The sequence below is a fragment of the Alligator mississippiensis genome, chromosome 9 (assembly GCF_030867095.1).
Source record: "Alligator mississippiensis isolate rAllMis1 chromosome 9, rAllMis1, whole genome shotgun sequence".
NCBI lineage: Eukaryota > Metazoa > Chordata > Crocodylia > Alligatoridae > Alligator > Alligator mississippiensis.
This window is the reverse complement of record NC_081832.1, coordinates 8,538,712-8,563,117: the sequence shown is the minus strand read 5'-3', so window position 1 is coordinate 8,563,117 and position 24,406 is coordinate 8,538,712. Positions and strand designations below refer to the sequence as shown.

Below are 24,406 nucleotides of genomic sequence, written 5' to 3'. Positions count from 1 at the left end.
CATTTATTTTTCCTGGGAGCTGCCGTTTTCAGTGTGTGGCTTCAATGATACAGGGGTGTGGGTTGTGAGGACATCGGTAGGGTGAAATAAGATCTGAAATCTTCAATAATACCCTTGTTTGTGACTGTGTTATCCTAGTCGTTGACCAGCATCTTGGAAATAACGTGATAATCTGCTCTTTTGCAGAGGGACAAAATTAATAGCTCAAAACGTTACCTGGAATGAATGTGTTGGGTTTGGGGGGGGGGTTGGGTTTTTTTTTTTTGCTGCAGGCCAAAGTATTTGCACGTTGCCACGGTAACAGTGTCAAACACATTTTCGAAGCCAACTATTGCATTATATGGTAGTAATGTTAAAAATAACTTTTGGCTTTTTATTGAGCGAGCAAAAATCCTTTCCAACAGACGTATATAAAAATGTAGGGAGCTGGGCAAAAGAATTGACCTTTAATTGGCATTGACTTGTGAATGAGATTTATTATAATTTTGAATTGGGGGGGGGGGGGTGTCTGGTTTTCTCTCGTATGTACAAACTCGATGTTTTCAAACAAGCAGCGTCTAGTCTTTATTGGAGTGAAGAAAGCTAACCAGAGGTTGACAAAATAATGGCCTTGAGGGTCAAGGGTAAACAGTCCATAGTAGCTGAAGTTGAGTCAACTAGCTGTTAGATCTCTTCCTGTCATGGCTGCAGAAGTGATGTGCTTTTTAAAAGGCAAAGTCGCTTCTGAGCTTGGATGGTCTGTGGCAAAGGACACCTACAAGAGATGTTTGGTATGCAAATAGTCACTCATTAGTAATAACTCTCTCTTACTTGTAGCCAGTTGGTTTAAATAGAATAATATATACTCATTCAGAAAAGGTGCATTTGTAATATTCAGAAAGTTGATTCTGCTCTGGGTAGGTCTCATGTGACCATGGTTTTATAAAGCAGTTGTGAATCTGCTTTTTTAAATACCACTTTTCAGAAACACTTGATACAGTTGAGGAATGGGGACCACAGGGTTCCTTTACAAAGGATTCAGTGTTTCCATAGGATTGGGGCCTTGATTTCATTATATTGTATTGGAAATGAAAGTCTGTAAATATCCCATAACTGAAATACCTCCACTTCTGGATCGAAACGTTTGTGAAGTCTGTATCTCTCAAATTTATACAACTCTGTTTAAGTGTGAGGACCAGAAAGTTAGCTTTTGCTTGAAAAAAGCTCCAGCATGCTGGGCTGAAATATAATGTTGAGAGAGGAAATATCCCCTAGTGTGTGTGCCTGCAATGGGTGCATAGCAGCTCCCACTTTTGGTAACTTTAACACCTTAACACTTTGTTTTGGGAATCTTTTTTTGAGAAATTCTAAGACTTCTTGTTTGCGACAGACCTTTTAAAATAATACAGGGCACTGTACCTTTTTTTTTTTTTTTTTATTCCAAAACATTTTGGTCAGGTTTGGAGGGGAATTTTTTTTTATCAACATTTTGACAAAGAAAGTGTTCACGTTAATCTGTTTTGGCAGAAATTCTAAAACTGGGCTCCCATCGTCACCGAAGTAGCATCAGTAGCAGATGTACGTGTTGTGCTGGGAATTCAGCTACTGGGAAGGAAAGGGGGGAAAGAGTCTTGTATGCTTGACATGGATCATAGCCCCAGCAGCACGTGGCCAAGCTGAGGCCCCTGTGGGATAGGCGTTCTAGTCCTACTCCTACGTTGGTGTCAGCCAGTGTAATCCTGTAGGTCCAATAACGAAACTTTGTGCTGAAGGTGATGGAAAAGGGGGTCACAATTATACATCACATAAATGCTTTTTTACCTTCTCCAAAAAAAAAAACTGCATCCAAACTTCCCCCTACTCCTTTGTTTAAAAAGAGCCTTTTTAGCTTAGATATCAGAATTCGATGCTTGCAGGTAGGGAAAATAATAGATGTACTGTCTTTCCAGTCCCTTGTTGCACGCATTTTGACAGTCTCTAATTTCATATTCATACTGTTTCTTAAAGCACCCTGCAGTACATGGGATGAGCTCCCAAGAGGGCAGACTTAGGATTTCTGCTGGGTTTAGATTGCCTGTGCAAAGCAGCATTAGAGAAATGATTGGCTTGTTAATGCTCCCAGTTAAAATTTGATTCGTATGCAACAGTTTGGGGGGTTAGCCAGTTTTGGTTTTAGATATGTTTTAATGTTTTTGCTTCCCTTGTGGGTTAAGGGATGCTGGGAAGGGCGAAGAGTAGAATTGGAAGTGTTATTTCAGTGAAATGGCCTGGATTGGCTAGTTCAGGTGTGATAACAGCTTTTTGTAGAACGTGGCCTCTACAAAAAGGTAGTCCCAGCCTGGTGACTCAGCAGGTAGCTATGGTGCTCCCCAACTGGCACACAGCAGTATTGGCAAGTGGAGGAGGTTAGTATGTCTGAAGCTAAACCAATGAGAACTATTTCCAATAGGAAATCACTGTTTCCTATTTCCACTGCATGAGTATCCCCACCTGTATGTGTGCATTCCAGTTCCATTTAACTTAATTTCCTGAAAAAGGCAGGCAGAAGAATAAATTAGTATAGCCAATACTCTCCTTAATCAGCAACACTACTTTAAAATTGGCTTGAGGCTTAGTAATGATATTTCCAAGCTGCCACCTGTCATGGTTTCATATTTATCCTATGGGTATGTCTGTGCTGCAGTCCAGAGGTATGACTGCAGCTCATGTTGTTATACTCAAGCTAGCTTTTAAACTAGCTAGTTCATGGACACATTGCAGTGTAACTGCAGTGAGTTGTAGTCTTTTACCTTTAGGCATTTACTGGAAGGTTTAGGTGGGCTTGTGCAGCCTGAGTTACTGTGGTTAGACTCCTACCAGTACCTGAGCTGCTTAAGCTTAAACTAAGTCAGATATGTCTGCATGAGCAGGTATGTTTATAAAAATGTGACTGTCTCTTGAACCTGAAAACGAAGGTCTGATGATTCAGGATTCTGTTTAGTTACTTGCAGTTACCTTCTGCCACTTAACAAAATTCACCATTGTAATTGACTCCAATTTTGGCAACTCTCAGCAGAGAGGTCAAGAATTGCAGGAAATGAAGACTAAACTGTCCCGTTATCTCTCTTCCTTGTGGTCTCGCTACACTCGGGTAGAAGTGTCCTTAACTTTGAGGGACAGAACTTTGTTGTCCTTGGCTCTGCTATACCTGTTCTGTGGGCCAGTATTTCCAGTGTTGCTGGAAAAGACAGTTTTATGTATGTACCTAGAACTTTATTTTTAACATCTGAAATTTTCTTTTGCCCTTTAGGTATAAATAACTCTCATCTTCTCTGCTGAAAATGTATACAAAGCTTTCTTTAAACTCTTAGAAAAACCACGAGCCTTTCTGGTATTTGCAGCATAATGTCAGTCTGTACTAGGATTTCTCTACTCCTATTTAAAGACTACTGTATAAATAGCTCTGCTACTCTTATCAATCCACATTTTGCTTTAATTATTAATCTGATTGCTAATCAAGCCAAGTGGTTTATGCTTAAGTGTGAGTAAAACATTCATGTCTTCCTACACACTTGGGTTTGATTTTTTTTTTTCTTAATTTAAAAATTACTGGATTTATTTTCCTTTTTGGTTTGCATCTAAAGAACAGCTAAGCCTTGTGAAGTTATGTAAATCTAAACACGCAACCCAAATATCAAACAAAATTAGTCCTTTTCTGCCAACACTCGAAGATTTGAAGTTCATGTTACAGTAACTCTTTCTGCAGTACAAATAAAATCATTAGTTTATTTTAACTATGTTAAGTGGTTGTTATGGCAGTGCAGACATGGTACATCTCCTTTAAAGTAATGATGCAACCAGAATATAATTCATGATTTTTTTTTTATGATTTCCTAATAGCATGTCATTAGCTCTAATATTGTGAAAAAATTAGCAGTGCTGAAGAGGAAAAGCTGAAGGTAAAGGTAAGAAAGTGCATGGCAATCTTAATATTCCACAATGTGACTTATTTTAAAGATGAATGAAGTTGAAGTGCAGTGTGATGGAAGGGGCTGGGGGTGGGGATACATTCTCACAGGCCATCTGTTCCATGTATTATGGATGCATCACTAACAGCTCCATAGGTAAGGTACTGTGTGTGGGAGCTAGTTACCACAGTTCTGTGGCTTTGAATAGTTTATGTTGGCTAGGGAATCAAAAAAGCTGGAGTATGAGTTGAGATTTTGAAAGTGGTTTAGAGGATTTAGATGCTATTTTTTTTTTTTTTTTTTAAATGATAGATGTAGATACATTCCCTAAACTGTTCTGAAAACCTCACTTTAAAATGTCATAGCCTGCTTCAGGCCATTCAGGCATATCTGTTTAAGGACTTCTCAAGTAACTTTTTTTAACTGATTGTATCCTAGGAACAGTTCTTGAAGTAAGACAACAATGGGGTTAACATGATTTGGGGGGTTGGGGAGGAGAATCTCAAATATTACTATTTCCTGTCAACAATAAAAATGATCACAAAAAAAATAGGGAGACTATTTATTGTACCTGCATAATTGTCATTCCTCAACAGACTTTTTTTCTTTTTATGTATTTTTGTACCTCAGCCTGGTCAAATACTTGACTCGCTTGTTTCAGGCGTGAAAACACGTACGTTCAAAACCTTCTCTTCATAATTTCCATTTCTTCTGAGTCCTGCAACCTTTGATTGCCAGCTTGTAGCTCACTGAACATTTATAGTAACATTTTAAACAGCTTTTGAAAAAGGCATTTATACTGCAAACACTTGTGCGCTTTGAGCTATGGAGCCATTACAATGATATAAGAAAAGCGGCAAGACCAGGTTCTTGGGGGAAAGGAGGGGATGCCTGGCAGTGTTGTTTGAGATACGAGTTCTATTTGGCATTGTAGAAAATATCTGTGAACAAGAAACACGTTTTTTTTCGGTATAAACTTGGATGAATAGCATCTGCCCTACTCCTAGAAGTTCTACCATCAATTAATAATACAGCCCAAATATAACAGAATAGCGGCCAATTCCAGCCATCCCCAAACTGATATATAACAGCCTACTTGTTTTCTAGCATTCCAGTTATTTCAGCCCCTGAATGAGCAAAAGTACTATGTCTGCTCAGTTCTCCAACCCCTCTCAGCACCAGTTTGGGAGAATGTACTTTGTTGCATGCTGGGAGAGGAGAAAAGGGGATGAGAAACAGAATTATTTTATACCTGGCAAGCAAATTTCAAAGTTGAAGAGCCTTCACAGAAAATGCCTGAGTGCTGGCAGCAATATTTTTTGCACTTTGGATGTCATATTTAGTAGGGCTGTGTGAAACAGTACCGTTTCATTTACACTTCCTTTTGACCGTTTTGATGGTACACTGTTTAGTTTTGTTTCGAAAGCGCTGGTCCGTTTCATTTAGTCGAAACATCAAAACAGCGAAACAGTTTTGCCCAGAGTCTATGATGGGGAAGTGCAAAACTGCCTATAACTTTGTCATTTTTTGGCAGATTTGAATAAAAATAGCAGGTATGGTAGCCCCTGCTGAGGGCATGAGCCCTACCAGGTTTCAAGGAGATGTTATTTTACCTGTTGTTCCCAGAAACTAACTTTGTGGGGAGTAGCACCAGCAGCATCTCAGGCAGCCAAACTGACAGCCTTTCTTTCCTCTCCTGCAGGAGCTTCTCCAGCATGTGTTAAGGCATGCCCTCACTGTGTCATTTTCCTCCTCCCTCTCCTCTACTTTGTTTCCCTGCAAGCAAGCCCATCTTCAGCTTTGAAACCTGAAATGTTCTGAAACTCTCAAAACATTTCAACTGCCCTCACTTCATTTTGATTTTGTCGTTTCAGGCTTGAAATGAGTTGAAACAGCCAGCGAAATTTCACACAACCCTAATATATAGCTGTAGCACAAAACAGAAGTCATCCCTCTGTTTCTGCACTAGTTATGGCTGCTTAGTGGATTTAAGGGGAGCTCCATGTAAACTCAGCTGCAGTATAGAGCAGCTTCCAGCATGGTGTTTTTCCCCAGGTGAAGCTATCTGAATAACTGTTAGTCTTTGGTCATAAGCACCTGGGAATCTAGATCCCCACATTGGGCAGACTGGACAAGACAGGAAAATGTGAATGGGGTATCATTTGTGCTGCCAGACCTTCAGAGGCCGTGAAGATCTGGCAGATTTGCTATGTGTAACTTGTCTACAGAACCTTCCATTATAGTGTTTAGTAACTACATTAAAATGCATTGGTCTAATTGGTTTGTCTTTCTAATTATAGACTAAAAATAGTCCTCTTGGGCAGATATTCCATTAGATTCACTATACATTTTATTTGAAGAAGGCCTGCAAGATTTAGTTATAAGCCATTAGTGTGAATGCTCAGCATTTTACCAAGAAGGCAAAAGGAATAATAACTAGGGGCAGTCCTGCACAAAAATGTCTTTGTTCTTGGCTTCTGTTGGATTCTCCAGAATATATATATTTTAAAAGTGTATATAAAAAATATATATATAAAATATAATTTTAGGCTTTCTGGTTGCAACATACTAGCAGTTTTTTCTTTGGAAAATAAACCGGTGTATTGACCTCACTTTGCAGCTAGATGAAATGAACCAAAATTTTGTGCAAATCTGTGATATACCTTTGAGTTGTTGACATCTGGCTAAGGTCAAATTCTACATAAATGCACACCCTGTAGAAACTGGCCTGGAATTGTTAGTTTTAATGGTCATAAATTATACCTTTTGAACATATGCTTTGAATAATTAGACTACTTGTTTGTTTGTTTGTTTGTTTGTTTGAAAAATTGGTACTTCCCATCTATAGTGAAAAAAGTTCCCCTCTATCTTCTCCTTGAAGCTTGATATGACATAATGAAAAGTCTCTCTCTCATTTTCTTTTTTTAAATCTTTATGGTGCATTGTATAAGGCAAGTGCACATCAAATGAGCAATTTCTACAAATGTCATAACTTAACTTTACAGAAAACTGAGTAATGTGAATGTTCTTCTGGGGGTTTTTTTGGTTTTTGCCTTTCTTGTAAATGTTGCTTTTTGTCAAGCTGAAGACAATGTAGGAATCAAATGACTCTTGCTAATTCTGCCCACTTCTTACCGTCATGCTCATTGTGTGCTCTCTCTCACCATATCGGTCTTGTGTTTGCTCCCTGCTGTGAACAACTAATAACTATTGAGAGAACCTCCTAGTTAGTACAATAACAAGGCTCTCTTTTCATTTTTGTCAATGCACTTGGTTGTTGTCTTTGAAAGCTTTATTGGATAATGTTTTAACAGCTTTGTTTGTCTTTAACTATTGTCTAGGGCTTAATTTATCTTTGTTTTCATAGGGAAGTCTAATCTTTCATGATATGTCCCTGCCCCTGTAAGCCAAATTCTGTTGTCTGTAATTAAGCCAAGCGTCCATTCCCTTAAATGGGGATCTTTTTGGATTAAGGGCCATTGAACTGAATTCTTTTCCAGGGAAGAGACTTTAATGAGCATTCTCATCATGGATAGCACTTCCCTGCCACCCTTCCTCTCTGCTGTTCTCCACATGGTGACCAGTTGACAGAAGAGCCACCTTGCTTTTTTTTTTTTTCTTTTTCTGCCTGTATACATGTACTGTGTACATAAACAGAAAACTTTCCAAGTTGAGGGCAAGGCTATGGCTCCGTGTTCTCACTTCTGTCCAAATATTTAATATGTAAATCTGCTCTAGGCCACCTCTTTACAGACTGAGATACATACATGATTTTTCTTTTCTGTGTAAAGCTTGTAGGAACTTGTCTAATATGACCAGCATAATTGTTGATCTTGAAAACTTGTGTTTTTAGACAACCTTTTACAGAATGGGGATTTGTGCTATAAACTCCAATAGCTGTTTCACTTTTGCTGCCACTTGAAATTTTCTCCCCCTGTGACAGACCTACGGCTATTAACATGTGGACAGGAGATAAGTGAAGTGATTTGAGGTTTTTATGCTAACAAAGCATTCTCAGCCTTGGACAACTGAGTCAATCCATCCTCCCTGGAATTATCAATTAGGTTGAGTATTGCATCCTACAAATAACTCTCCTAATTAAAAAAAAATACATAAATTAGTCCTGCTGTGGCATGCAGTACTTCATCCCACATTGTAGCAACTACTTTATGAATAGAATCTCTTTACTAAACTCCTGTGTCTAGCTCTTTCATCTGCAAACAAAAGTCCTTCCTACCATAGTGCTGTGGATTAAAGGTGCTATGGCTTTAAATTTAATCCTGTTTTCTCGGTCAGTTTCTACAACGGAGGCAGGGGGAGGGAGGAATAGGGAGTGTGCTTTTATGCCTGATAATCCAGCCGTTGATTATATAGCAAATCTATAAAGGTTCTCTAAGTGTGGGATCTGGTAAGGAGGGACATCGTTGTTTGAAGGTCTTGTGCAAGTCAATTCTGCTCCTGGAGAGTTCTATAAACCTGGGAGCACATATCGGCTGCCTAAGCAATGCTTTGAAAAATTAAATCTTCATAAACAAGTCTTCATTTCTTATCCACAACTAATTTAACCTTTCACTTATTGCCTCTCGTATCATGTGACTTCCCAGCATAGTCTGCATTTTTCCCAATGTTTGTTCTGCTGAAGTTGAATGTGCTTGCTTTTCTGTTTCTTACTCCCTCCACTCCTGAGCATTTGAAGCGATAATAACTTAGAGTCAGCATGCACAGGATTAGTTGACTTTCATCAGATAGGGGGAAAAGCTCTAATTTCAATAGGGTTATATATAGCCTCAGTAGGGCTCTAGGTACCTGTGTTTACTATGCCAGTTACAAAATTGCTACATTCTATTCACAACCACAAATAATCCTGCATTCCCTTCTTCTAGGTATCCAGATAACAACATCTATGGGGATTACTTTAGTGCAAAGCCTGGAGGTTGCTTACCCTTTTGCAGTCTTGAATTCTGAGCTCTTGGCTCAAATTAACTGTAGGGGGGAGGTGGGGAGGGTGCTATCTGGTTACTTCTAGTGGTGCCTTTTTTTTAATTCTAATAACCAGATTCCCAAAGCATGCAAAAGCATAGCTTGCCTTACTTGGAAAATTAGGGTTGGAAGGCATCTCATGAGATCATCATCTTGTCCAACCCCCTGCTCAAAGCATCCCCAGCTAGATCATCCCAGCCAAGGCTTTGTCTAGCTAGGTCTTAAAAACCTCCAGGGATAGAGATTCCACAACCTTTCTAGGTAACCTGTTCCAGTGTCTTGCTGCCTTCCCAGTGAGAGGTTTTTTTTTCCTAATATATAACCTAAACTTCCCTTGCTGCAACTTTTAAAGCTATAGCTCCTTGTTCTGTCACCGGCCACCACTTAAGTCTGTCCTCTTCATAACCACCTGTCATGTAGTTCTAGAAATACTTCTAGAGCAGAGGTTCTCAAACTGTGGCCTGTGAACCACGACTGGTCTGCGAGCTCCATTCAGGTGGCCCACAGAAAGGTGGACCATGGCTAAAGCTAGCAAACATTATGCCCAACATCCCAGAACTTGGCTCAAAAAACAGGCACATCCATCGCATTAGAAAGGTAAGACTACTGATCTTAAAATACGAGTTGTGTGCTTTGTGTGGTCTGCAGGGGAAAAAGTTTTGAGAACCACTGTTCTAGAACATAAAATTCTCGATTTTAGTTTTTTGGAGTTTTTGTTTGTTTTTAAGGTATTGAATAGGTAAACTTATTAAATTACTTACTCTGAGTGAATGCCTATTCTATGAACAGTGTGGTTCCCCACCTTTAATTTCACTTCAGCTATTATTTATGTTCAGGTATTTAAAATTTTACACGTTACGTCTTTAGAAATGTTTTCAAACCAGTAACAGTACTACAGTTGTTATGTTGCATATCTATGTGAGCACACTATATATTAGTAGATTTACTGAACGTTGTTCACAGTGGCTGTTCTGCTCCCCCTACCCTATGTTCAGTATGTTCAGTGTTCTGTGGTGGAGACATCTGAATAGATAAGATTTGAATGGTGAGAAACATGTTCCTCCCAGAAAATAAGACAAACATGGCCAAGAAAAAAACTACTGTGATAATTCCACAAAGATTTCACAGAAGACAGTTCCCAAAATGTCAATTTTTGGTGATTTTTAAATGTAGCACTGACTTCAGTAACCTGATAGCAGTGATACTGGGAAGCTTGCACATTATGACTTCCATGCTCGCTGCTGCTGGAGAGAGCACTTCCATACCAAAAGGGTATCTTTTATTCTTGGCATCCTTTCAGGCCTTGATCACTATCACTGAGATTAAAAAAAGAGCTCTAATTGTGGGTTGAGCTTTGTCATACGCTTGTCTGGAATAAGTTGTTTTCAGTCCTGCTCCAAGGTTACTGAATATGATATAGCAACTGCATTGGACCATTGCTGAAGAAGATGTGATTTTTCTCCCCCGCCCCCTCCCCCCCCCCTTCCCCTCGCACTGAGCACTAAACACAAGTTTAGACACCAACAGAAGTCAGTGGTCACCTGGTGCTTCTTTAACACTCCTAATGTTCTGTGAACAGTCTCTGCTCCATGAGCTACAGTAAAGAATGCAACCCCTGGTTCTTCCTACTTCATCTTGTTTTAAGCTTTTAGACACTAAAAGCTTTTCTGTCCATGCCATGTTCTTTTCAAGTAGAGTTGAGTGTATTGGGAAGCTCTGCATTTCTGTTATTCTCTAATTGGGGAGAAGAAAAGAGAAAATGCTCCTTGGTTGTTCTGAAATACATGCCCCTTTCTCATCTGATAAAAGCATGTTTATATGTAGAATAAATAATATGAAGCAATTCATCTGGTGTGCAGTTCTTAAAGGATGGTAAGACATTTTCAGAACAGATTATATGGATCTAGAATCCAGCCAATTGTGCCATCAGTCCTTTATTTACTTAAAATATACTTTGTGTACACATAGCTAAGCTTAGGACATGGAAGTAAAAATATTTATCCCGTGACTCTGTTGACTGACTAATGTTTGGATGCAATAAAACTCAAAAGATGTCAGACTGGAAACCAGTAAGTGAAAACTTTGTTAGAAAAATCCTTTGAAGGACGTGCTCTTTGGTCTCATTTGGCAGACTTGAGTGTGGCCTCTCACTTAGCAGATGTTGGAACCGTGAAGTCACTTAATACATTCTGAGGATATAGAAGGCAACAGACAAAAATATACTTGAACCAAAAGTCTTTCAGTATTTTTTTCATACTTGTGCTTGTTTTTCTTCCCTTCCATCTCCTCCAACTTGTATGTGTCATGGTCTTGGCAAAAATAGACTGTGTCAAAAGAGACCAGAGGATGACCTTGATTAATCCATCTAAATAGTTTGGCATCTGAATTGTATAATTATGTTGGCTGCTTATGTATTCTTCTTTCCTGTTGACTTTCAGTTGGTGTTTTAAAATTATGACACTTTTCAACTTTTTTTCTTATTCCTTCCTTTGTTTCCCCCTGGGAATTGTCACTTTCCTTGATTTTTCTTTTTCAGTCTTATGGGAGGTTAATAACTAGAGGTGCACTGAGGCATTGGTCCCATATCCAATATGGGGAAAATTGGAAGTATCAGCAATCTGCTCTTTTTGGGTAATGTGGCTGATAAATGCCCTGTGGATGCATGCAGGGCAGGGCAGGGCAGGAGCAGCCAGGTTCAGCTGGTAAGTCTGGGCGAGGGAAGGGGTATGCTGGGGGTGTACATTGAGGCCCCTGCGGTGAGGGAGTAGGCCTGGCCCTGGGGCAGGGGCAGGCGCTGCCCTGCCAGGGCACAGAACAGAGCTGCAGGTCATCCGGGGGATGTGGGGAAGGAAGGGGGTGGCTCCAGCCACTGCACACACCTGGGAGGGCAAGGGGGGTGTGCCCCCAGATCTGGGTGGGGCAGGCTGCTGCTGAGGGCTGGGGGAGCAGCGGTGCTGGGAGGGGAGATTGGCGGAGCCAGAGCCATAGCACCCCCCCAGCACCTGGCACAGCCTCCTGCCAGGAGGAGCCCAGAACTGCCCCCAGCTCTAGCCCGCAGTGGCAGCCCACCCCACTCCATGCACAGAGCCAGGGGACACAAGCCCCTCCATGCCCTCCTGGCATGCGTGGACCAGTGGGAGCCCCCACAGTTTCCAGATGAGCCACAGCTTGGTCCCATGCCCTGCCCTGCCTAGCTGGGCAGCACCTGCCCTAGCACCAACTGCAGGAGCCAGGTTTCCCTCCATCACTGTGGAGGCCTCTATTTTCCACATATCGCCCCCCCCTTCCCTTCTCCTACAATGGACTTACCAGCCAGTCGCCATTCTCCATGCTGCTGAGCTGCATATTAGCAATCGGATCAGTATAGGCCAATATGGCTCATTTAAAAATTGACCGTCTGTATCGGCCCAAAAAATCTCTATTGGTGCACCCCTAGTAGTAACCCTCTTCCTTTCCATCCAATATGGACAGTTTCTAAAGGTTCTTCCTTTTTGATCTAGTAACAGATCTTGCAGCTTGGTGGGAAGGGGATTCAGAAGAGTGTGGCTTTAACAGTTTTAACCTTGCAGGTACTGAAAGACCCTCTGCAGCCCATTCTAGTTCCAGTCACTATGCTGCAGTACCAGTCTTCTCAAAGTGAAAAAGAAAGAAAAATCACCCACTGCCAGTTGTATAGTACTATGGTGCCCGCATCCTAAGTGCTGGCACTGTTGGTGTAACCACATTAAGTGTCCAGTTATCATTTGAGACCTGTGCTGTAAATTCTGGTATCATTCTATCTCGTCAATACCAGGCTTCCCACTGTTAGTGAATCACTGTGGTATCTTTGCTGTACCAGCAGTTTCCCAGACTCTGCAACCAAGAAGAAAGAAGAGTGGGTATGCCTCGCATTCTGCTATGTCAGATGTACCATGTAAGGAGAGACACCACTTCCTCCTCAACTTGCAACATTGGAAAGCTATTGTACTGTTGTTCCTGGGGTCCAGATGCATAAATCCTGCACTTCTGATAAGGAAGCTTGGTTTCATTACCATTGCTTTTTTTCAGTTCTAGATTTGGGAGTAATCCTGTTCTTTTGGTATGTCCCAGCACAATCTCTGGCTCCTTCAACTTATTAGCACCTTTTGGCATTTAGTCTGCCCAAAGGCCAACAATGGTGACACCATTCCATACCTACCATTTCAGAGTAGCACTTCACTCCAAGGTAATTAAGAACCTGCTGCTGCTGCTGAAGCTTTGAATCTGGTTCAGGAAGAGTTACAAGTTAACTTCAATATTCTGTCCCCCATATCCTCTTATCTGAGATTGGAGTACTGTTATATGACTCATTCTAAACAGCTTTTGAAGAAGAATGGCAGGTGTGTGTGCTTGTGATCCAAGGGAAAGTTGTCTGATCTTTCCTGCACATCTTTGATGCATGTCATCATGCTACATGCATCAAATAAAGCTCAATAATGAAGACCTTCTGGACCCTGAGAAGTTACTCTGGCAGGTGCCAGCTTATAGCTTTTCCATCTGTGCAGTGTTGGATACTGATGAGTCAAGTAGTTATCTATGGATCCAGCTCCAGGATCTGTCATTGAACCAAGCTTCAATCTTCCCACATTTTTCCCATGGAGCAGGAATGCTAAAAACCTGAATTTGGGTGTAAAAATGATACTTTTGGAAGATGAGATGACTATCCAAGCTATACTCCACTTCTATACTTCTAGTTTCTCTGATAAAATTCCACAGTTACAAGGAAGAATTTCTTTAATGTGAAGGAAACGTGAGTAGTCAAAGGAGGAAAGTCCAATGGAACCTGAACCTGTGTGAAGAAACTCCTCACACCTTACAGATGTTGCAATCTAGGTGGTGCCTACCTTCTCCCCACCAGGTGACCTGGAGTTGAGATCAGAGAAGAGCTAGCCAGGAGGAGCAGATACAGAAGCAGCCCAAAGCCAGGGCCTCTAGATTCTTAAAGGACTCTGGCATTTGGGGGGGTTTTTTCCTCTCTTCTTCCCCTCTTTCCACACCCCCATGTTATTTAACAGACCCACTTGTCTGTTCTATCCCCTTTGCACATTTAGTTGGTTCCATCCTATAACTAAAAACCCTTAAGTGCATTGAACATTGAGTCCTTCATGTCATGAGAACATCCTTCTGGTTCCTGGTTTCCAGCATTCAGTTGTCAGGTGGAAAGCCTGTCTTTTGAAGGATGAGGCTTGTTCACTTCCAAGAATAATGAGGTTTTCTGTTATTTAATGGACACCTATATAGTGCTAAGCTGTGTGGGGTATATATTCCTGCTTTAAGGAAAAAAACAGCAAAGTCCCAGGTCCTCTTAATACCTTCAGCACAGACCATCTAAGTCTCCCAGGGAGTGTCTGAGGTTCCAAAGGAGAACAACTTCATTGCTTCTTCATCCTCTATGCATCCAACTATTGGCTTACATTTGTTTCCTTTCTCTCATCAGGGTCCTTCTGATGGATCATTCTCTCGTTCCCCGCATTTTGGCAGCTATCTCTCTTTTTTACTTCAATGGCATTTGGAGTATCATAGTGACAGACCATTTGTTGTGGAGGTACGAGCACAGGGAAATTCCATTTAGATCCACACATTCTGTTTATTTCCATAGATCCTCCCTATTTGAGAGCCTATGACAGCAGGAAGTAGTTTCTTCTGGTCCTTGATTCAGCAGACTGTTCCAGCAGAATTTGGAGTGAAGGGATGTTACTCCCTAAAGAAAAAAGGGGGACTGGCTTATCAGTTCTGGACAGGAGACGGGCAAACCCCTTTGTGTACTGACTTTGAATTTCAGGATGGTACGGGTACTGTGGTATCCCTTATCCTCACTCCTGGATCCACATAGCAGGTCCCCTGGAAGCTGCAAGCCTTCAGGATACATACTCGTAGAACCGTATCTTCTCCCCTTAAAAAATGGCTAAGATATTAAATTGGTAATTTCTGTCATCAGTGCAGCATACTGCCACTTAATTTGTTATCAGTATGTAGTGGATTCACCAAGTACCTGGTTGCACTAACAATCTACCTGAGAGGTTATTACTACAATCAGGAGTGAGGAGGCAATGAATACATACATGCCTCAACAACTGACTTACCTGAGAGATTTCAGTAGGTCATTAGTAGGCACATCTACACATGCAGTTAGTTTGATACAATAAACTGTGGCAGTTTGCACCAGTATTTATTGCTCCCAGACTTCATGTTTGCACGTGCATTCAGAACTGCAGCACACTGAGCTGGAAAAGAGCAGCCCCAGCTGGCAGGGTCTGGTGGGATCAGCTTGCCAGCCCGGGACTGCTCCAGCTCGGCCCAGTGTGCTATGGAAGGGGTGGCTGGGGCACGAGAGTGCTCCAGTGTGGGACTAGCTGGCAGCAGCCCCCACACTGAAGCACCCTCATGCCCCAGGTAGCACGGTCATCATCTACATGTGCGTTGTAGCACGCTCAATGCTGCCATAAGATAGTACTTGTGTTTTACAAGTACTAACCTATGGTGGCATTTACTGGTCTACTGCAGCCTAATAGGGCTACTTGTATAGATGCTGAAACTTTTTACCAAGGAGTTAGTTAGGCGACTCTGCAGTAAACTTCTCATATAGACATGCCTAGTGTATTCAGTTTACTATCCATCTTCCTATCTCCTTGGGGTTCAGGTCAACAAGGAAGAATTGATTCTTCTAGTTCCTATTCAGTATGTTCAACAAGTGCTTACCTGCCTCGGGGAAAGATTCAACTATATGATTATGTCAGTGATCGATTTATAAGCACGTCCTCAGACTTCATTGAGTACTCACCTCGGGTCTCCAGGCCACACAATTCTCTATAATGCAACATGCCAGACTTGCTGGGGTTTGAAGTTTAATTTCCAGTATTTCTGGGATCACTTGTTTCCAGGTGATTCACAGCCCATTTAATGTGCCATAGGATGCTGAATAAATAGGGTGATCATAACAATTTGAGGGACATCTGGGGGTGGGGGGGTGGAAGGAGGGGCAGAGAGGAGAGTGCCAGTGCATGCATGCACACAGCCCCAACTCTGCAATTTCCAGGAGCAGGGCAGGGCAGGAGGGTACATGCATGCACGTGCACACCTGTTTCCCTGACCCCAACTCTACTGTGTGAGCACCTCTTGCCACCCAGCAGGGTCCAAACCAGAGATCAGCCCACTGCCTGGGCTTCCTGGAGAAAACTGAATTGGAGCAAATCTGTCCATGGGCTGGGCACCTGATCCAAGAGCTGTGCATGTGGGTAGAGACATGGCCAGGATGCTAAGTCCTGGATTGGCATTACAGAAAATTGAAGCATGAGATGGCCTCTGAAATCTGGGACTGTCCCTGCCAATCCAGGATGTGTGGTCACTCTACAATTAAAAGACAAGCCATATGTCTGCTAGCTATGATTTTTACTTCAGAGGGCATCTCTTCTCCACTCGGCCAGAGCACAGCAGTGGTCCCATGCATCTGATTGGAGAAATGATGCCCTGTGAAATAAAAGCAATCAGAGTTGAGCCAGTGTTGCTGTTTGCTAAAGATGTGTGTGACCCCAGCTTGTTTGCAAGCTGTTGTCTTTGCAAGGGCTGTGGAACCTAACCCCACAAACTGTTCAGGTTTGACTGCATCAGACATCACCTTGAAGAACTGAAGGGACCCTTACAAATCCTGTCACCCTTAAACTGATGGAAAGCTACCAAGAAATTTAGCAAGTTTGTGTGCTTGCTATCTTCTGTTAGCATCAAACTCCAACAGATGGCTCCAATCTGGAATGGAGGCTCATTTGGACTTAGAGGTTTGAGCCTCAAGTCCTTGTTTCATGTGAACGTTCTGGAGTTGAGAACAATTTATCATACTACCATCACATTTTCCACCCCTCGCTCCCCCATTCTCCAAGAATAATCCCAAGTCTCAGTGAACAACACCACAGCAATGTTTTGTATAACAAATAGGAAGTGAGATCTGCGCCACCTTCCCATCAAAACTGCATTTGTGGAACTGGTGTATCGATTACAAAAAAGTAAGTAATTCTCCACTTACCTGACCTTTTGAGATGTTCTGGCTGATTGCTTCCATAGGTACCTTTCAGGAGATCCTGTAAGGATGTAGTCATGCCAGAATTATTTGCTGGTTAGATCAAATCAAGGGTTGAGTCAGCCAGCCAGCCTGCCTGCCTGCAAATGATGAGCAATGGGAAGTGCTACCAGATGATGTGAAGACTAGCTTCAGCAGTCACCATGTCTTATGCATGCATGTCCTCTAATATCAAAAAACTCAAGGGCTCTGCTGAATGCCCGTGCTTGATAACAGCCTGGCCAAAGCTGTCTTGGGTCTCAGACCTAATAAATCTCTCAGTTTGGGCCCTGAGCCAGCTGTCTGTCAGGATCTAATAGTAGAAAGGGAGGTACAACAGATTTCACCAAAACTCGGGCAGCCTAAGTAGCTTTTTGTGATGGGGCACTGGTAGCAGAAATAAGTAGGGCAGCTCCTTGGACTTCCAGACATGTATTTTATAAAGCACTAGGTGAAGTACCCATTCTTTGCCCAGGTTTTTATTTTTGTAATTACGGTGTTTGTTTATTTTTAAGAACTTGGTTTAATATAAACAAACTATTTTTTACCTAAATATTTTAAAGAACATATTTAACATGGAGTAAAAAAAAAAGGCAAGCATCAATATAATGATGCTTGAGCTGAATTCACTGCATGCAAAATGGAGTGGTATCGCTCCATCTGAGAACTGAATTAATCCTAGTCAGTGGAAACCTTAAAGGGGTAAGTTGAAAAATAACTTGTCTATAATTTTCTTAAGGTGGTATTCGGTCATTTTCTTTTTTGGAAGGTTTAGAGTAGCTAGGACCAGCCATTCTTGAGTTAGAAGTGGACAGAAAGACGCTTCATTTTATTGGTAGATAGATGGATGATTCTCCTGTAATAGCTTCACAGTCTATTCCTGTTTCAGCAGGGCAATCTTCCATTAGTATGGTTACTCCTAGCACCCACCTCCATCTAATTAGTGAGTCCTAATCAACGAAATATGCACTTGTCTACTTCTGAAAGCCTTGAAGGAGTAACTAGCCAATTACATTGAACTGCTGCACTACATCCTTATAAAGAAATGCTGTTTGCTGAAACACCCACTACTGCTTCTGAGGTTGGTTTTTTTTTTTTTTTTTTTTGCTTAGCAGTATCATGAATTGGGAGGGGAAAGCAATTTAACAGAGATGTAAACAGGATAAGCGAGAATGGAGGATCATAAATGGCTGATGGAGGCCTAGAGATCTGCCTACACTGTTTCTTGAAATAACTAATCTTCACATTTGGAGCCATAGGGCCCCCTCAACAAAATGCATCTGAAATATGTTGATATAATGCAGACATTTCTGGTTTCTCATTTCTCAACTTTGATTCAAGAAGTTGCTGATACTTGCTTAATTATGACCGTCTCCAGAGCCACATGCTGATGATTAAAACCTGGGGTGTAGTGCTTTCTAAAACACTAATCTTTGTAAGATTCTGTGCAATTAGAGAAGTATTTTCTTACCTCTACAGATGAAGAAACTTTAAGTGCTCAATCTCACTCCTGTTTTGAGTGAGTTTCAACTCCTAATGAATGTAATGGCTTAAGATCAGGCCTGTAAATAACTTGACAGAGGATATACAGGGAATCGGTAGCAGAGCTTTGATTGGAACTTGGGACTTACTGACTCCCAGCCATGAGGTGGTTCCTCCAAACATTCTGCCTCTCTTGACATTTTAACTTATTTCATCTAAAGTTTGTTTTTAAAGGTCATCCACTTTGGCAAGATGCTCAGTTCTTTAAGAAGGAGTTTAAAGTAAGGTGAAATGTTGCACCTACCATTGAGCCCTCCAGTCAGTCTCCGTGGTTTTTATAATCAGTTTGCCTCTTTAAATATTTTTCCGTTACTGCTGAGAGATGAACAAAAAGGGGGAAAGACAGTGCAATAGAGAATGGAGCCAATTTCAAATGCTGTTGGACGCACTGTAAGTAATAAACTTTCAGTTAGACTAATCATAAGTGTTACAAATAAGAGTCACAACTTGCACGGAATTGCAATTTGTCTTTTTTACCTTTAACATGAGGTGCTCCCTCTGAAAGTTGATGGTGAGAACACATTTGGGTCCATTCCTCTGATGAAACCATGCAGGCAAGACCCTCATCAGCTGGCTTCTTCAGCATTCCATGCCTTTGCAGAGCAGTCAGCCTGAATCTTATCAACTGGGGCATCAGCCCCTGGCAATGCCTTTACAAAGAGTTACAAACTCCCTTCCCCTGTTCTTCTGCTAAGAAAGCTGCCTTGAAGTATTAAGCAACCACAGAAAAGAATCCATGTCATTAGGTGGCAGTGGTGGCATTAAATAGTGGTGGAAGGTAGCTGTGTACAGGAGCAGGGGGGTAACTATTCTTAAGGCTTTGTTAGAAGAAACTCTGGATGTTCCAGTGTCCTGTCCACTGACTTGAAGACATGTATCCAAATCCAGTCTTACTGAATCAAGGTGGGGGAAATTTTAAATGCCTGGTCACTGCACCTTAAAAGGATCCCATAGTAGTGCAGGCAGCTTTCTTAGACTCTGTTCCTGGCCCTGATGGTCAGGAGAATTGTCAGCTTAGCAACACTTTAGTGGATATGATTGCAACTGCAAGAGTGCCACTCCGCAGTTCTTTTTGCTCTTGGCTCCAGTTCAGGAACTTGCTTAACATGTACCCATCTTTAAGCATACCCAGTTCCTTGCTAAGCTGAAATCCTTTCTAGTCTCAACATTGATATATCTGCTCTATCAGTGAAAGTGTGACTTGCAGCCTAGATAAATGCACCCAAGCTTGTTTTTGAATCTAATCTGAGTAACATAAACGGTGGCAGTGCAGTGCCGGCTGTTCCAGCCTGTGAGGGACCCTGAATGTATGTTTGGGCGCTGGCATAAACTGAATTCTTTCCCAGCCCCTATTGTCATGATTGTTGACTCCCACTCTAACTACATTAAAGCTGGGCAGTGGTGTAGCAGTTGCACTTCCTGTTGCAGTGTCAACATGCCCACTTGAGGATTGTTTGTGTAACACTAATGCAAGGAATTTTGATTAGGATAAGTGTTATGAGGTCATACACGCAAGCTGTGTAAATGAAACGACAGTAGGGTAATATGTTTGCCATAGCAATGGTTTGTGCCTTGAGCGCAATACAGCTAAGCAAATGGGTGTCAGCTCAGACCTTGCCGATTTATGAATTTGTGTGTTGCCTTTGTAAGGCAGTGAGATGTGGTTAAAACTTTAAATAGAGTTGACCGTATTATTTTGACCTAACTCTTCTGGGTTTTTTTTCTTTAAATTATAAGACCCTATGCTCTAGAATGACACTTTAAATGTAATGATACAGCCTTGGAGTCTGAATAAGAAATGGAGTGTGGCAGATTGAGAGAATGCAGTGATCTCCAAACATAAGGGGCTGTGCGCATAGGTCCTAGGTGGAAAGCAGAACTATCACAAAAAAAAAAAATCTGGAAAATAATGTTGGAGTATATACCAAAGTCAGTCATACCTTTTTGTTTATTGTAGGACACACACTTGGCATCTCCTATACTAGACTGGTCTTTTTTTTTTTTTTTTTTTCAATAGCACTTCATGCTTTCAGTTTGTATTAGTACAAATAGACTGTATTCTAACTGGCAGGAGAAATTCAGTCAGATCTTAGTGGAACATCCGCCCAAATTCTGTTGGTTGCATTCCTTCTTCTGGACAGTTTGTGCTCATGACAACCTCATTTCAGATAATGCATGTAGTGATTATAAGGTGCCATAACTTTATTCCCAGGATGACACTAGTGGTATTTTTCTCCTGGTCTCTCTCAAACCTAGGGAACTGGTAGAGATAGGGGGGGGGGGTTTGGAGTGGGGGTGGGGAAGGGATGTTTTGGGGGGGGGGTTTGTTGTTAGAGAAATTTCGTTTAGGAATTGCACTCTATCAGTCAATCTGTAGAAGGATAGTTTTCATTTTTATGGAAATAGCAAGTAACCACAGATTCATTTTTTTTTTTCTTTTATTTTTATTTTAATTCCTTCTGTAAATTTAAAGACCAGATGTTTAGAAGCTGTTAGGTCAAGGATGGGCAATTATTTTGGGTGGAGGGCTGCTTACTGAGTTTTGGCAAGCCATTGAGAGCCACATGGCAGGCAGCCAGGAGCAGATAAATATTAATTTTCTAAATTTTTATAGGGGTCCCACAGGCTGGATAGAATAGCCTGGCGTGCCGCATCCGGCCCACGGGCCGCATTTTACCCACCCTCGTGTTAGGTGCACGAGAATAAAAAATTTTTCTCTGCAGAGTTAATACACTCTTGGGTTTTGCCTCCTATCCTAGCTCCCATCAAGATACGTAAACGTGAGTGTAATAATGCTTTCGGCCCAAGATAGGTGGCCCATGCTGGAGTGCTTGGGTATGTAACCTGACCGCTTCAAGTGAGGATACAGGCTGAACAACTGAAGTGCTGGGAATGTTCCTGCATATTTTTAGTAGTGAGGATGCTCTAGCCACATGAGCTCAGACTAACTCCGCAATAGACAGACCCTGGGAGACCAGATTTTTTGGTGTTTGAGCATTTCTGAATATAATGATCAACTGCATTTCTTCTGCTTGCCTATAACTATTGATGACTAAGGGCTTTGGCAACACTGGTGGAAACCAGAGTACAGGTACCAGTGTAGGAACAGGGAAGTTTCTATCTGGGTCCTGGGTGGTGAGCTTAACCATGTCATGAGGGGCTATTTGTTGGTTTGCTTGTTTTTTGGGTTCTTTTGTATAAAAAAGAAAACCCTGTTGTGCTCATCCTCCTTCCACCCCCCCAAATGAATGCTCTGCTAGTTGCACTGTGTGGGTTTTTATGGATGGGTTTTTTCTCTTACTTGCAGTGCTTTCATCACAGCACCCAGCTACAGGGTTGGGCTCTGTATTAGCTACTTCATTAGTAGCTCTGCTGCTCCCTTTAATATGTGCAATTTTGGGAGCTTTTTATTTGCATGCTGATAGTTTAAATGGTCTTACCTTTGGTAACGATTTTCTCATTCATGCAAACTAATACAGTAGGTTATGCTGTATGCTTTGTTGTATTTATGCAGCTATGAAATAACTGATTCAGTAGTTACTTCACAACTAAACCTGTGTAACAGCAGGTCGGGGCCACTATTCTTGTGCCACATAAATTTATCCTCCCCTTGTGTCTTACTGCTGGTGACCAATAAGTTAGTTATTGTCATATGTATTCACGTGTAATGCAGGTCAGATGTTCGGAGACTTCAAGCGATCCTTAGATTATGTATAAACAGATATACTGTTGAATATCTTAATACATTTTAAGATTTGTAGGCACAAACTTAGCAATTCAGAGTTTTAGAAAGTACTTTTCCTATCCTCTGAAATCTACTTTGCTCTGTTCTGCAGGTCCTTTCACAGACGTTGTCACCACCAACCTGAAACTCGGAAATCCTACAGACAGAAATGTGTGCTTCAAAGTGAAGACTACTGCACCACGTAGATACTGTGTAAGGCCTAACAGTGGAATTATTGATGCAGGAACATCAATTAATGTTTCTGGTAAGTCATTTGGTAGTTAAAGATGACCTCATCAAATTGAATTCTCGTAGTGGTTTGTGAACTTTAATGTGGTACAGAAGTAGAGTAACAGGCTAGGGGGCATGAGCTTGTATTTGTGTTTATTTCTTTTTCCTGGTGCCTTAAATTTTACATCTTGTACAAGTCACTGAAAGCAAAAACAAACACATGCAAATGGTAACTTCAAATAGTTACTTTCAGAATGCACTTTCTATACCTTCAGAAGGCATTTTGCTATGGCACTGAAAATGTCAAATGAATAACTTCTCTCTTATGAAGTTAAAAAAAAAAAAGGTTATTCTTTTACCTGGCTTTACTGGTGAGAAAATGGCTTTTAACTTGCATAAGTTTACTGAAGATTAACTGAATTCCACGGAATACAAAATAACAAAAGGGGGCTTGTTTTGGTGCAAGCATACAGAACTAGTTCCCAGGTATAGACAGGTTCTTTAGTTCTAAGAATGTGTTAAATGTTCAGTTACACTCCAAAGAAAAATAAATGTCTAAACCTAAGTTACAAACACTTATTTGAGAAGCTGTTTGCAAACTCATTCAGGCCTGTCAAAAGGAGGATCATGACTCTTAACTGGTGCCTACCTACTAACTTGTCCCTGGAAACTTGACTTGAGTCACTCTCTCTCATCAGGTTCAGGACTTCAATTAGATTTTGCATTCCTGTTTTTGAAGTTTTTCTGCTTCTACAGGGATGGTGTTATCTGGTCGGCACCAGGTTTCCATTGATTCTAATAACAGTTCATTCCTGGAATGACATGACTTAAACAGTAACATCTTGTTCCTATTCATGCATGACAGGATTTATAGTAGCGTGTAGAAATGCCTATTGACTTCTACTAACTAGTTTTCATTGTCTAACAAACATTAGGAAGAAAGCTTTATTGGCAAGGTGCATGAGTTGGGTTTGTGTGTAGTTTGTTTGTTTTTGTTTTTAAATCCTAGATTTATTTATTTTATTTTTTTTTATATGCTCAGCCTCCAAAGTACATCTGCCTGTTTACCTGGTAGCACCTACCTTTCTAGAGCTCACTTTCCCTTTTTATTAAAAAAAATTTAAAAAAATGCTATGGTAGGCCCCAATCCTGCAAAAATTTTAGCTAGCCAAACTGCATGTGCAAATTTAGGTATGTCTCCACTGGGATTTGTCATGTGTTTGAAATTAAGCATACTTGTGAATCTTTTTGCAGAACTATGGCTCTATGTAATCTCTGAAGAATGTTGCAGAGTGGGGAGAAGAAAACTAGTACAGCATGATATTAAAAAATTGGGAGAGGCAGGGCAATTCCTTGGATTCTTTTGTTGAATCCTGTAGTAAGCCTTCAAATAACTGGGTAAGAATGAAATAAAACACTTGGAGAGCAGCTAGAAATTACTCTGAACCTTAAAGCCATCTGTCATCTTTGCTAGTTGTGGGAAAACAGATTAAAAGCTTACAGGTTAGTGAAGTGATAATGAAAATTGGGCTGATTTTCTGGCTGTAAATTACTTATGGCATGCAGTGTGGATCCCTTTCATTTTTTAGATGAAAGGTCTTCTGTCCCTGCTGTCATGTCACATCATCAGTGCCATCTTACTCTTTAGCTTTAGGCATCTCATTTTAAAACATTTGTGCCCGAAGAGTGACTCTTAACTATACTGTGCTGGTGATTAGGTTTCGGAGGGTTGCTGTGTAATTTCCCCTTTGCCATCTTTTATGGAGGTTGATAGCTTAAATCAGAAAAAAAAATTGGACAAATTCTTGGAGGAAAGGACCTTCAGTAGGTATTGAATATGGTAGGTAGGGGTGCATCCTCAAAATCAGAACTTCCTAAACCTCTTATTGCTGGAAGTTGCAATGGTAGGAGAAGAACAGGGTTTGAAAACTGGAT

The 24,406-nt window shown here is 41.2% G+C and overlaps 1 protein-coding gene across 2 annotated transcripts in view; it reads left to right on the top strand.

The window, feature by feature from the left end:
• The window catches only part of VAPB (VAMP associated protein B and C), a 45,002-nt gene that overhangs the window by 803 nt on the left and 19,793 nt on the right, over positions 1-24,406 (top strand). For both annotated transcript variants that reach the window (XM_059713235.1, XM_014609730.3), the window contains exon 2: positions 22,353-22,505. In XM_059713235.1, coding sequence (XP_059569218.1) covers positions 22,353-22,505 — 153 coding nt within the window. The remainder of the gene's footprint in view (positions 1-22,352; positions 22,506-24,406) is intronic.